At 42.6% G+C, this 11500-nt stretch overlaps 1 protein-coding gene across 3 annotated transcripts in view; it reads right to left on the reverse strand.

Annotated features, from left to right (window-relative positions):
• PHRF1 (PHD and ring finger domains 1) overlaps window positions 1–11427 on the reverse strand; it is a 32154-nt gene extending 20727 nt beyond the window's left edge. The window contains exons 1-6 of one of the 3 annotated variants that reach the window (XM_026850366.1): window positions 11367–11427; window positions 5353–5467; window positions 4907–5029; window positions 3142–3377; window positions 2102–2185; window positions 1043–1164 (exon numbers count right to left, since the gene is read on the reverse strand). In XM_026850366.1, coding sequence (XP_026706167.1) covers window positions 1043–1164; window positions 2102–2185; window positions 3142–3377; window positions 4907–5029; window positions 5353–5443 — 656 coding nt within the window. In that variant the 5' untranslated portion in view covers window positions 5444–5467; window positions 11367–11427. Of the gene's footprint in view, window positions 1–1042; window positions 1165–2101; window positions 2186–3141; window positions 3378–4906; window positions 5030–5352; window positions 5468–11020; window positions 11131–11366 lie in introns of those variants that run through there. The other 2 variants (XM_026850365.1, XM_026850367.1) reach the window with 2 other exon arrangements.
• Window positions 11428–11500: the final 73 nt, after the last annotated feature.

The raw sequence follows: 11500 nt of genomic DNA on the forward strand, positions 1-11500 counted from the left end.
TGTAGCAAGAACTTCGGGGGGGGGGGGGGGGGGGAAAATCAGAGAAAGTATTGAGAGACCACAAAGGAAAACCTGAAGCAATACCCTGAGTTCAGATAAGGCTTATGAAAGCTCTGAAAAAACTGAAAGACATGACTTCATATTAGGCCTATGAAACACTTGCTTTGGGCTTTGGTTAAGTATTTTAAACTCAGTGTTCTGATGACATGCTTAATATTTAGTGTTCCGAATTTTGTCTCTTGTCCAGAAGGTAGATCAGTGTACATGGACACTACAGAACACAAAGACAAAACCAGACTTACCAGCTGCCTAGTTAGGTTGCTAGAAATAATTTTTGAAATATTATTTTACCTATTCACTGCAAGAAAGTATCTCTGTTCAATGGGTAACTTCTGATATCATCAAACTGACAATGCTACAAGACTGATTAAGTAATGAGAGCTTTACATTCTAGCAGAAAGCAGAACACTGTAGGCCCAGTTCAAGTATCTTGATGCCTCTATATAAACACTTATTAATCAAGGAGGAGAAAAAAAAAAGTTAGACAGAGATAGAAGTAAGCAAGAGTAAGGGAATCATTTAATTACTGTGGTATTAAGGACAAGATCTCAAAATTTTATAGAGCTGTGAATCTTAAGCACTTCTGTACAGCACTAAAGCCCAGTCAGCTGGAACACATCATGCACCTTCTGAAGGAGACAAAGAATGTATGTTTTTTACCCTCCATGCACGCAGATACTGCCTGGATGAGCACAAACATCTTCAACACTTGAAGGTGTGGTCATCTGCTTTGGTGGTCTGCAGCACTGAGGTGTGCAGGACTCTCCACACATACTCTGCTACATGATCAGAAAAGGATCCACCCCAGCATGAGGATGTCTGCATTCTAAGCACGTGGATACAAGCCTGGCCACATGATGAGCCTGAGGAGAGCAGCAAGGGACAGCCTACAGACCAGATAGCACCTGTGGCCAAGCACTGGGCTGCCCTGCAATGCCATCCGCAACCACACAGCTGCCACATCCACTGCAACCTCTCTTACCCTGCATCACAGCCATCACACAGCAGCAGGCGGTCCTCCCGGTCACTTCTGCCACACACCTCACAGAAGGTTGGATCATCCTCTCCATCATTGCCCTGAGTTTTTGTGTTCTCAACAGGAATCTAAATAGAAGAGGGATTCACATTTTATGCAGAACATGGCACCTTCCAAAATCCATTATCACATTAACAGTACCTGCAGCCAAATCTAAAAGTGAATGAACCAAGATGGCCCTCACATACCATAACCTTCATTTAGTTCATTCAACACGTCTAGGACACGACTAAATGCTTGAAAACATCTACTGAACTTGTCTACTGTCAGATACCAACAACTATAGAAAACTGTGTATTAAGAAAAGGCGAAACCAAAATTCCTGAACTAAATCAAAAGTAGTCAAACCAACCCCCCCCCCCAAGCTTTTCCCCCCTTAAACATGTTTTAAATGTTAATTCACACTGCTGTTAAAATGCAAACTCTTAAAAACTCCTAAATTTCTCCTGAAAATCAACATGTTTCTGATATTAATAAAGAGCAACGACAGCTCATGAATATTTTTTTGTGAGAGACTACTAGCACATTCAACTTGTGCCTTCAAGAGCTCTACTACTGCCTTGTGTCTCTCTCCCCCCTTACAAACCCAATTGCTGCACAGTATAGCTGGTGGCAAGACATAAGGGAGAAACCATGTATAACCTAGATTATTTCTATTCATACTACAACGGCACTTGCAGTATGCGGGGCATTTTCCCTACGTGGCCAGGCTTATCAGGGCAGAACAGCTTAGAGTCAAATGTCCATTATGCAAAAAAGGGAGTTATGGAAACCACCGTTTTTGCCATCAGAAAAGATGCCACGCTTCCACCCACACACAACACTGCAGGAAGCATGGATAAGGAGGAAGAAAAAAGGTAACAATTCCTTAAAAGGCAATCTCAAAATAAAACAGAAATAATTCCTCCAGACACCGAATATCAGCTAAACATGCTAGAAGTGTAAACCTTTGAATAGCTATTTTGTGGCAACTGGCCTTGTTGTTTGCTGCAGCACAAAGCTTACCTTTTTTAAGATTTTACCACCAAAACGTGCCCTTATGCTAATGTAGTTAAAGAGGATTCGATCCACCGGACAGGAGTTTGCATTCTAGGGGAAAAAAAATCCTGCATAAAGTTAATAAGCACATCTCTTGATTTAATTTTTTAAAATAAAATCTTCAATTATTAATGTAATAAGAATTAAATTAATGCAGTAATCATTTTAAGAACTATTGGCATTTTAAGTACTTGAACCTGACTTACCTGGTTTACAAACAAACTACTGTATCAGAAAATACACATTTTTAGAAAAGCATTTATTATACTGAAGACATTTTATTATTATTCAATTGTCAAAGCAACATCAAAGTTCTTCCAAACACTGCCTTGAAACAGTGCTCATGTTTTAGGCCATTTTCTTTCTTTTGGATGAAGGAGCAACTGAAAACGGCTTACAAATATATTCAGTAAGAGTGCTTTATTTATTTCTTGCTTTATTTAATTACCACTGGTACTGCTGCATGCACAGTAAGTTTTGATCTCACCCTCAATTATGCTTACAGAAACTAAGTTAGGCGGCAAGGAACTCTTGACTGAAAACTGAACTCAGAACAAACTGCTGATGTAGTTAGTATTATTCTTTATCTTTTCTATGTTTAAATGTTTGCTGTTGCAACAGATCCCCATCCAACAGACAGAACACAGAATTCAACAGGAGTTGAAGACAAATAACAGAGAAATATACACACACAAAACAAAAAACAGTATTACTGGTGTCTTGACTTGAAAAAAGGAATTTTAGATGCCTAGAAACACACTTGCTTATGACATTACAGCTTTTAGAGAACAGAACAGAACAGGATGGGTACAAGAAAAACAGATCCACACTTCACAAACATGAATCTTGCCAAATAGAGAAGTAACCCAAGTCTGTGTTAAAAAGCTTAAGAAAGCAAATCTAAATATTACAGTGTTTTGCTCTCATTACAGCAGAGCAGTGTGATTGGAGGGGGGAGAGAGGAGCACATTAGAAGGCTACAGGACATTGGGGACAGAAGAGCTCACCTTAGACCACTCCACGATGCAGTCCAAGCAGAAGTAATGGGAACAGTTCTCAGGAGTCCCAACAGCCTGATCCCTAAACGTGTTGAGGCAAATGGGGCAGTTTTCGCCATCCTCATCAGAGGAAATGCTCGCTCCATTTATGTGTGGTTCTAATTTCAGAGAATCAGTCATTCCCCCCACAGCAGCCTCAGTTTCCTCCTCCTCCTCTTCCTCTTCTTCATCATCATCTTCACAATCTTAAAAAGCAAGAGATGAAAAACAACTTGTGTGTGTGCAGGGCTTCAGCAGCAAGGGCAGAGGGGGTGGGCAGGATGCAGTACCACTTCACAGAAAATTCCAAGTAAGCTTATTTGATGGGGCTGCAAGGGGGAAGCACGGCCTCCCCAGTTTGAGGCAATATTTTTTGCTGTTTTCTTTTTTCCTAAATCCCTTCACTAAAACACAGTGGATTACTCTGGCAAAAAATAAAGCCTGATAATGTGACTAGTCTTGCAAGAGATTAAAAGGACAGACAGCAGAAAAACAACAGATTATTGAAACAACAAGAGAGTAGGATATGTCAGGCCACCACTGAACACTGAAGTTAAAAAACAGATTTATAATAAAGTTATCATGTATCCAACTGTATTTTTTTTTTTAATAGACACTCCAGAGGACAAGCAGCAGCAATACACTAGCCTGCAGAAGAACAGATTAAAGACTTCACCAGTAAATCATGATTTTGAAAGTCAAGGGAACTGGGTGCCTAGCTGGAGACTGCTTAAAGCAGCTTTGTTTTGAGAAAAATTAATTTCAAGCACTCATCACACATTGTTGAACGGTGGTTTTGGTTTAGTACAAAAAAAAGAAACATGCATTAGTCTCTCCCTAAAACCTGTGAATTAAGTTGACTTTTTCAAGCAGCACGAAGTTACCTAAAAACCACTCACTCACTTTGGGTTTTGGATTGCGATTTTTTGGGGGGAAGGGAGTGGGGTGGCGATGGCTGTTGTTTTGTTCATTTTTTTTCCTAATGAAAATGTGGTCTTTGGTCTTTTCTATTGAATTCTTCTAACTAGACATAGCAGAGAATACTCTAAATGATGGATTAATAAAGCTTTTTGACACCTGGTGCCAACTTTTTAGTCTGTGTGCAAATCAGTCTAACTAGTAACTTGGAAAACTGTGCTCTTGCCTTCCTAACAAGCTTCAAGATGTGATAAAAACTTCTGTTTTTTGTCTATCCAAATAATAATTTGAGTGCAGCAGTTTCAGAAGTACATGCATCTACAGAGCATGCTTTCAGCAAAATTAACAAACCCAAGTAACATCCACACTCCTCCTTCAAAAAAAAAAACCTAGTCTTCTTCCCTTCTCCCTAGACTTAACAGCAATAGCAATTTATTTCCAGAACTCCCCATCAACAACATTCACTTTAGAGCCCCATGCCAAACCAAACAAACATGCTTTTCATAAGGGAAAAAAAATAACATGAGCCATTGCTGCAATTTTGACTTTTTTTCTACTCATGCTGGGGCAGAGTTCATTCCTACTGACTATAACTACACCAGTTTGGCTAGCAGGTAATCTTCATCTATATGCTTTAAAAACTTAAAAATTGAGGAATATTCCTTGTTTATTTATTACTGTAGGATTTGGGTATGGGCCTGAGACAGCAGCATCTGTGGATTCGTATTTCATGGTTAATTTCTGTAGAAGAAGCTTTCATCCCGCTCTTCCTCCAAGTATTAAAAAAATGCCTGTTAACACACATTAACAGACCTACCTTCTAGTTCTTCATCTTCACTTTCTTCCTTGTCCTCCTCACCTCCCTCTTCCTCAGTGTCATCTTCTTCCTCATCACTTCCAGTATGATCTTCTGAATCACAGCTATTTCCACTATTGCTTTCTTAAAAAGAAGAGAGAAGCAGTGAGGAAATACCTATGTGATGCAGACAGTTGGGCAGAACAGTGAAGGATGCACCAAGAACTCCTGCTCAGGACATTAAATATGTAGTGAAAACCCAGATTTCCTCAGTGCTGTCAAAGCTGCCTGTTTTGAGAAACTCAAGGGAAGCATGCCAGCAGTTTGAGGTACAGAAGTTAAGCGGCAAACCAAAAAAGTTCTCAGGTGAAAAGAGTCACAAATATGTCTCTACTCTTTGGAGGTTAAACCAACAGGTTCTCCAACCTAGAACTAGAAACATGCCCATGCAGAGAGGCTGCATTTACCTGTTTCACTGAGGAGTGTGAGGCTTCGTCTCTTGCCCTTGCCTAGTGCAGCGTTCTTGTTTAGCAGTTCATCCTGGCTGTCATCATCCATGGCAGGACATTGGGAATCCGCTCCCTGCAAGAAGGCAGGCTTCAGTGAGGCAGTGCACCCCTACACGGGCAGGAGGGGCATCAGCCTGGCAAAGTGTCCACTGCATCTGCAGGGACATGAACAGTACAAGGGACCTCGCTCTATAGCAAAGGCTCCTCACACCATGGACTAGTTTTCCCAGTTTCACATCAGAGGTGGCTACAGGTAAGCAGTTACCGTTATGTGGAGTTTCACATCCCAACTAAGCTAGGTGAAACCAGCTGCTTGTGAAACTCGATTTAGGTGAAAGATTCAGCTTTATCTCAGGCTCCTGCATGACAGAAAAAGGCATAAGCAGAACTCCCCACTGAAAATGGGAATAGAAAACCCACAAACGCCAACACCATCTCGTGGACTAGCAATAAAACACTAAACTGAAAGGGACCAGAGGCCCTCTGAACAAGGCCTAACAGGATGACGATACGCATTTCAAATCAAAATACCCTATTATCTTGCTCAACTGAAGAGAAACAAGAAGAAAGGTTATGTATTTCAGGTCTTCTTTAAAAAAGGCCTTTTCACAGCTCTGTCATGAAATAGAGAAGTCTCAGACCTCACAATCATTATTCCACAGAAAGGAGACTTGATTTGGTGCATATTAATGCAATCACATTAATTGCTGTGCATTAGCACAGATTGGTAATAAAACTGACAGATACTGAGAGATGTCTCATGATTCAAATTCATAATGACAATCAAACCAGAGCTTTTAATCTATAATGCTACAAAGCATTAAGACAGACAGATCCCTGCAAGCATCTATAAGCCAGTCATGGAGAAATATAATTAATTGACACTTATAAAGCTACATGTCATATCTCAATATGAAAAAAACCTGGATTCTTCTATAAGTGTGGCAAAGAAGTTTCAATGGGGTGCTCTTCTCCCACTCTCCCTGCTATGCGTTACATATCTTGCATATTTAGAAAATTTTTGGAACAAACCATTAGGTTTTATTCAAGTGCTCCTGATGTGTATCTTTACTCGCACACTCCCTGTTTGAGCCACGTAGCACAGCTCTGCACTTAAGAGTCTTAAAAACATAGGCTTTGCTAAACCAGATTAAACTGCAAATGGAGTCTGGCTCAGAGGAAAAAAAAAAAAACAAACCACCAACCCTAAAAAGAAAAAAGATCAAGCTTCAACACAACTAAGTTCTTGGTAAAGACTTCTAACTTCAGTAAGAATCTCGCCTAAATAGAAGTCTAAACTTTTAGCTAAATTCGTGGCTGTTAACAGGGGTGTGTTTAAAAACAATTTACATTGGCTGAAAACACGCAGACTCATCAAAAGCCAGTCAGTCTATGACGTAGCTGAAATTTAAAAAAAGGAAGAAACACTAGGAATTTTTCAAGTTTCAGCAGTGCGTACGTATGAATTATTCAAACTGAAACTCAATTATATAATACCCTCCCAAAATCTCAGTTAGCTACAGCAGCACAAAATTCGTGGCGCTGTTTCAAAGGGTAACGACTGGCAGCACCAGTCCCACGGCAGGGCAGCAGCAGGCTTATTTGTTACATAGGTAGCAGGGATTTACATGGCATGTTTGGATTTACACAGCATATTTAGATTTTATGCAAAACTTGTGTCTGTATTACTCCTCCATCAGCAGGTGGTGGGAACGGAGCAGGTCCCTGCTGACCCGTCACAGTCACATCCAGCCACGGCACTGCTGAGCCACTGGGGACGACGGAGCCCAGCCAAAGCCACTGCTGGGGTAAAACCAGGGATAAACCTCCACTTTGCTACCACAGTGACCTTCGTTCCCCTGCTCCCTAGCTTTCCGTACAGCAAAGCAATGAGCACAGGGAAGAAAGGATCTTTTTATTTTTAAAAGCGATTACCACAAACCACAGTTCCGACCAACATATACTTCAATTACATTTCCAAACAGCACGCATTTCTTCACTGCTGCGGAATAAAACAACCACCCATGTTATTTTCACCCTGCTACCCCAAGGAAAGATATCCTTTAAGCACAGAGGCAAACAAATCAGCACTTGTGACTTGACAATCTAAACTGACATATTTATGCAGCAAATGCAAGCTTGTACTTTGCTCGGAGGCAAAACTCGGAGTTAAGGAAAATCTAGTATCACAGCAAACAATCAAGTCTTCAAATCCTGTCAGTAAAAGAGTCTGTTTTGTGGATAGCTGGGAACAGACAAGGAGAAACTGAGCGAGATGAAGTGAATTTGAGATTTTAAGCAGTCACAAGTCTTACTTTACAAACAACCTTTGCCAAACTAGGCAGCTGCTCTTAAGAAAAAAAACAAGGAAAACAAAATTGACTATACAGCTAATATGAGAGCTTGTTCTCTTATTTTTTAAGAACAATAAGCACCATTTCCAAGGCTTTTTTCTTACAGGAGACATTTCAAACAAATTAGGACTGTGAAACACAAACACATTCACCACACACTTCAGAGAGCTCACCCACCTGTACAAAAGCTCAGCTTTCATTCCAGCACTTAACCACATCAGAATTTTTCTAATCCCCTCCCCCCCAAGATGGAACTGGCAGATGCAAAATAGATAGGAAACATTTTAATTATTATTATGTAAACCGAGAAGTTTGGTTAAGAAGGAGATTTAGTGACTCCTCTAAGGTAAACCTTAACTATGCACTTCTGTAACAAAAAAGCCTGGACTGCTAAAAGGCACCCAGTTATCCCTGAAGGCTATTTGAGGCAACTACAGCTCCTTTCAGTTTTAGGGGTGCCAAGGACCTGCTCTCACCACTGTACCCAACCCCCCACTCCTTGCTTAGAAAACCCCATGGTGTGCAGCCCCTCAGCAGCCGAGGGGCTCTCGTCTGCTGATCCTCTCTTCTGCACCCCACTTTGAAGGAAGGCTCTGTTCAGTCCCTCAGTACGTGTCCCCAGCAGGCAGCTCACAAACACAGATGTGGGGTGACCTCTGTCTTCGGACTCAATACCACTAACTCAAGGTGTCACCGCTTACAGCAAAACCCATTTCAGCTCCTTGGGCAGGTGCACCACTCGCACGTTTGCAGTCTGTGCACAGCACGTCCAGTATCCCAATTACAGGTTGCACACTAAAGGCAGACACCACACGCCTCCTTAACGTCCTCCTGTTTTCAAATTCTCATTCAGAAGAACCTCACAAGATTTTAATAAAAACACTGAACCGCACAAACAATGAGCGTGTGGCAGCTGTTTGATCCCTTTACATGCACCAGTGCTTCTCCCAGCCCTGGGTTCCCTTCACAAAGGCACAACCCCACCAGGGCCAAGGCGGGTTTGTGCCGAGTGCTGTGCCTACTGCAGCACGGGCTCTGCTGCAGCACAGTCGTAAGCCAGGGCTTTGTTATTAAGACAGATTACACTTTTACATGGAACCGCCTGAAGTCATTTTAATTGTACAATCAAACAGCAATTACAAATACTTTCTTTGAGCCGTATTAGTAACGGGGTTTTCTGTTGGCTTTAAGAACTGAGAAGATTGTTTCCTCCAGAACAAGTATTTATCAAACAAGCACTTCAGTAAACACACCGTTTTTTGAAGTAAGATCCTTATGCATTACCACAAACCAGTATTTTAATGCACTCTGAGTATATTCCAGCTAGAAGGCAAGTGCAGGTTTCTAACCATCAGAGGAGCCACGGTCTGCAAAACACACTCAAACTCCATCTCATTCTGACACGAAGCCGATGGAGCCACCTACAACAGCAAGTGACTCTTCCAGCCATGTGCACCTTCCTTTCAAGCACCAACTTCTTACAGTAGTTTCCAGTTCTTAGAAACAGAAGAGCTACTAGACAAGGCATTTATTTTAACCTGCTTGGGTAACATTCAGGATTATACACAGTCAAAGAAAACAAGTCAGCTGGATTTTCTCACAGGGTGGTTTTGAATGCTGATCTAATTTCATGGGCAATTATTGAGCAGTCGTGTTCCAGAGAGCACTTATAACTAAATTTAAGTCTACTAAATATTCAAACCCATGAGCTTTCAGTTCTCGCTGGCACATCTGCTTTATTTTATTTATTGTTAGTTTGTTGGGGATTTTTTTGAGGTCTTTTGGTGTTTCTTTTTTTTTTTTTTTTCCCCAAATTGCCCAAACAATTTAATTTCCTCTGGAAAACCAGCATCACACATCAGAGCACATCTGGCTTTGTTTCCAATTTCATATGCTTCATAGAAAGAAAAAAAAAATTGTCAAAATCATGGTTGTACCCAGTTGGAAAACATCTGGATATGGTGTGACTAGTATCTGCCACCACCACATTCCAAAGGCAAAAGTAAGAACTAGGCAGGGAAAATATCCAGACTAACGAGAGACTCCTACAGCCTAGTGCCACACAGTGCCAATCCAGCATGCAGAGGGAGCTTTAAAAAAGCCCTCTAAATCTAAATTTAGAACCAACTTTCCCCTGTTTTAAGTTACAAAAAGATTAACTCTTAAATAGCACTATCAGAACTGTCCATGCAACAATTTAAATAATGGAAGTGCCTAAGAACCAAATAGATAAGGCATGGAAAATTAATCCCAGGGTAGGTAAGGAAGCACTTTCTCCTATGTTGGCCCTGCCCTAAATTTAGCCATGCTAAATTCCAGGACCAAAACCGTCCACCAAAGCTTCCTCAGGAGCTGACACTGAACTTTTTGGGGAGTTTAATGTAAACAAAGCAATGCACAGCCTTTGCAAAGACACTTTTTGGAAGTGCGGGATCTTACGCAGAGAAGCCGCTGGGTGTTTGTACCTCTGTATTCCAAGCAGCAGCCGAGCTCTCTATGCAATTCCCAGCCTGCAATTCCCTGAAGCTCCTGTCTCCATTTCCAGCTGTGAACCAAGGTCCAACACTGCACATCCTCCTCTTTCTTAACAGGCTCTTTTCTCGGGAAGAGTCACTGGCGAGTTCCCTTTCAGCATCAGTCCCTCACACCATTCCCATCAGCTTGCCCTGCTGTTTATGGGCACAGCTGAGATTAAAAAAAAAAACCACCATACACCACTACCTCCCAAAAAACCCAAAAGCTCCTGCACTTTTATGGTGGTTGGTTTTTTTTAATTTTGTGCATAACCATAACAAAAAGTACCAAGACCTACTGACTTTCAAGGAAGGAAGTAACACAGTGAGCACCTCTATAATACATGCATGCAACAACCGGCTGGAAAACCAGCGACTAACGCTACAAAAAGTGCCCTCACCCCCCTGAACACGGGGTGCCCCACAAAGGGCAACAATTCCACATCTTAAAAACCTGTCACTCAGCACAGCTCCCTCAAACAACAGTTTTTGAGCGTAAAGATGCTTCTGCAATAAGCTAATGTGCGTTAAAAAAAAAAAAACAACAAAAAAACAACAAACCAAAAAAACCCAAAAACACAAAACACAAAACAAAATGCTTGCACGGAAACATCTCTCCATGTCAGACGAGAGGCCCACTGGCTTCACTGTAGGAGGCTGAAATAGCTTACAACTTCTTCAAAGGCGCTCACGCGAGCACCACAAACAAGGGGAAGAGGGGGCGGAACGCCGCCAGAACCATTTCGGTTTATTTAGTACCTCTTCTTCGCAGCGGCGAAGAGCGCTCCAGGCTCCGGATCGCGCCCCAGCACGGGGCCGCCGCGGGGGTCCTCCCCGCACAGAGAGACGCCGTCGCCGCCTGCTCAGCCACCTTAGACCCCGCGGGACGAATTCCAGGAGAAACCCGGCTCTGGACAGCCCGGAAAACACCCCCGGGAGGAGGCCAGGCCGGGCCGGGGGCAGCCCCCCCCCACACCCCCGCAGCGGCGCCGCTCAGCCGCATCTTCCGACAGCCGCCAGGCAGCTGCCGCCAGCGACTACTCAGAAAATAAATCAACAAACAAGTGCGTTTATAAGAAGAAAAATTAAAGAAATATAAACAAACCCGAGCGCGGCGGGGCAGTTTCCCTCCGGAGCTGGCAGCCCGCCGCGGCAGGGGACAGCCGCTCCATACAACCCCCGCCGCCGCCCCAGCAGGCCCCGGTCGCCGCGACCCCGTCCCCGTCCCCGTGCACTCAC

The sequence above is a fragment of the Athene cunicularia genome (genome assembly GCF_003259725.1).
Source record: "Athene cunicularia isolate RWA chromosome 5 unlocalized genomic scaffold, athCun1 chr5_part2, whole genome shotgun sequence".
Taxonomy (NCBI): Eukaryota; Metazoa; Chordata; class Aves; order Strigiformes; family Strigidae; genus Athene; species Athene cunicularia.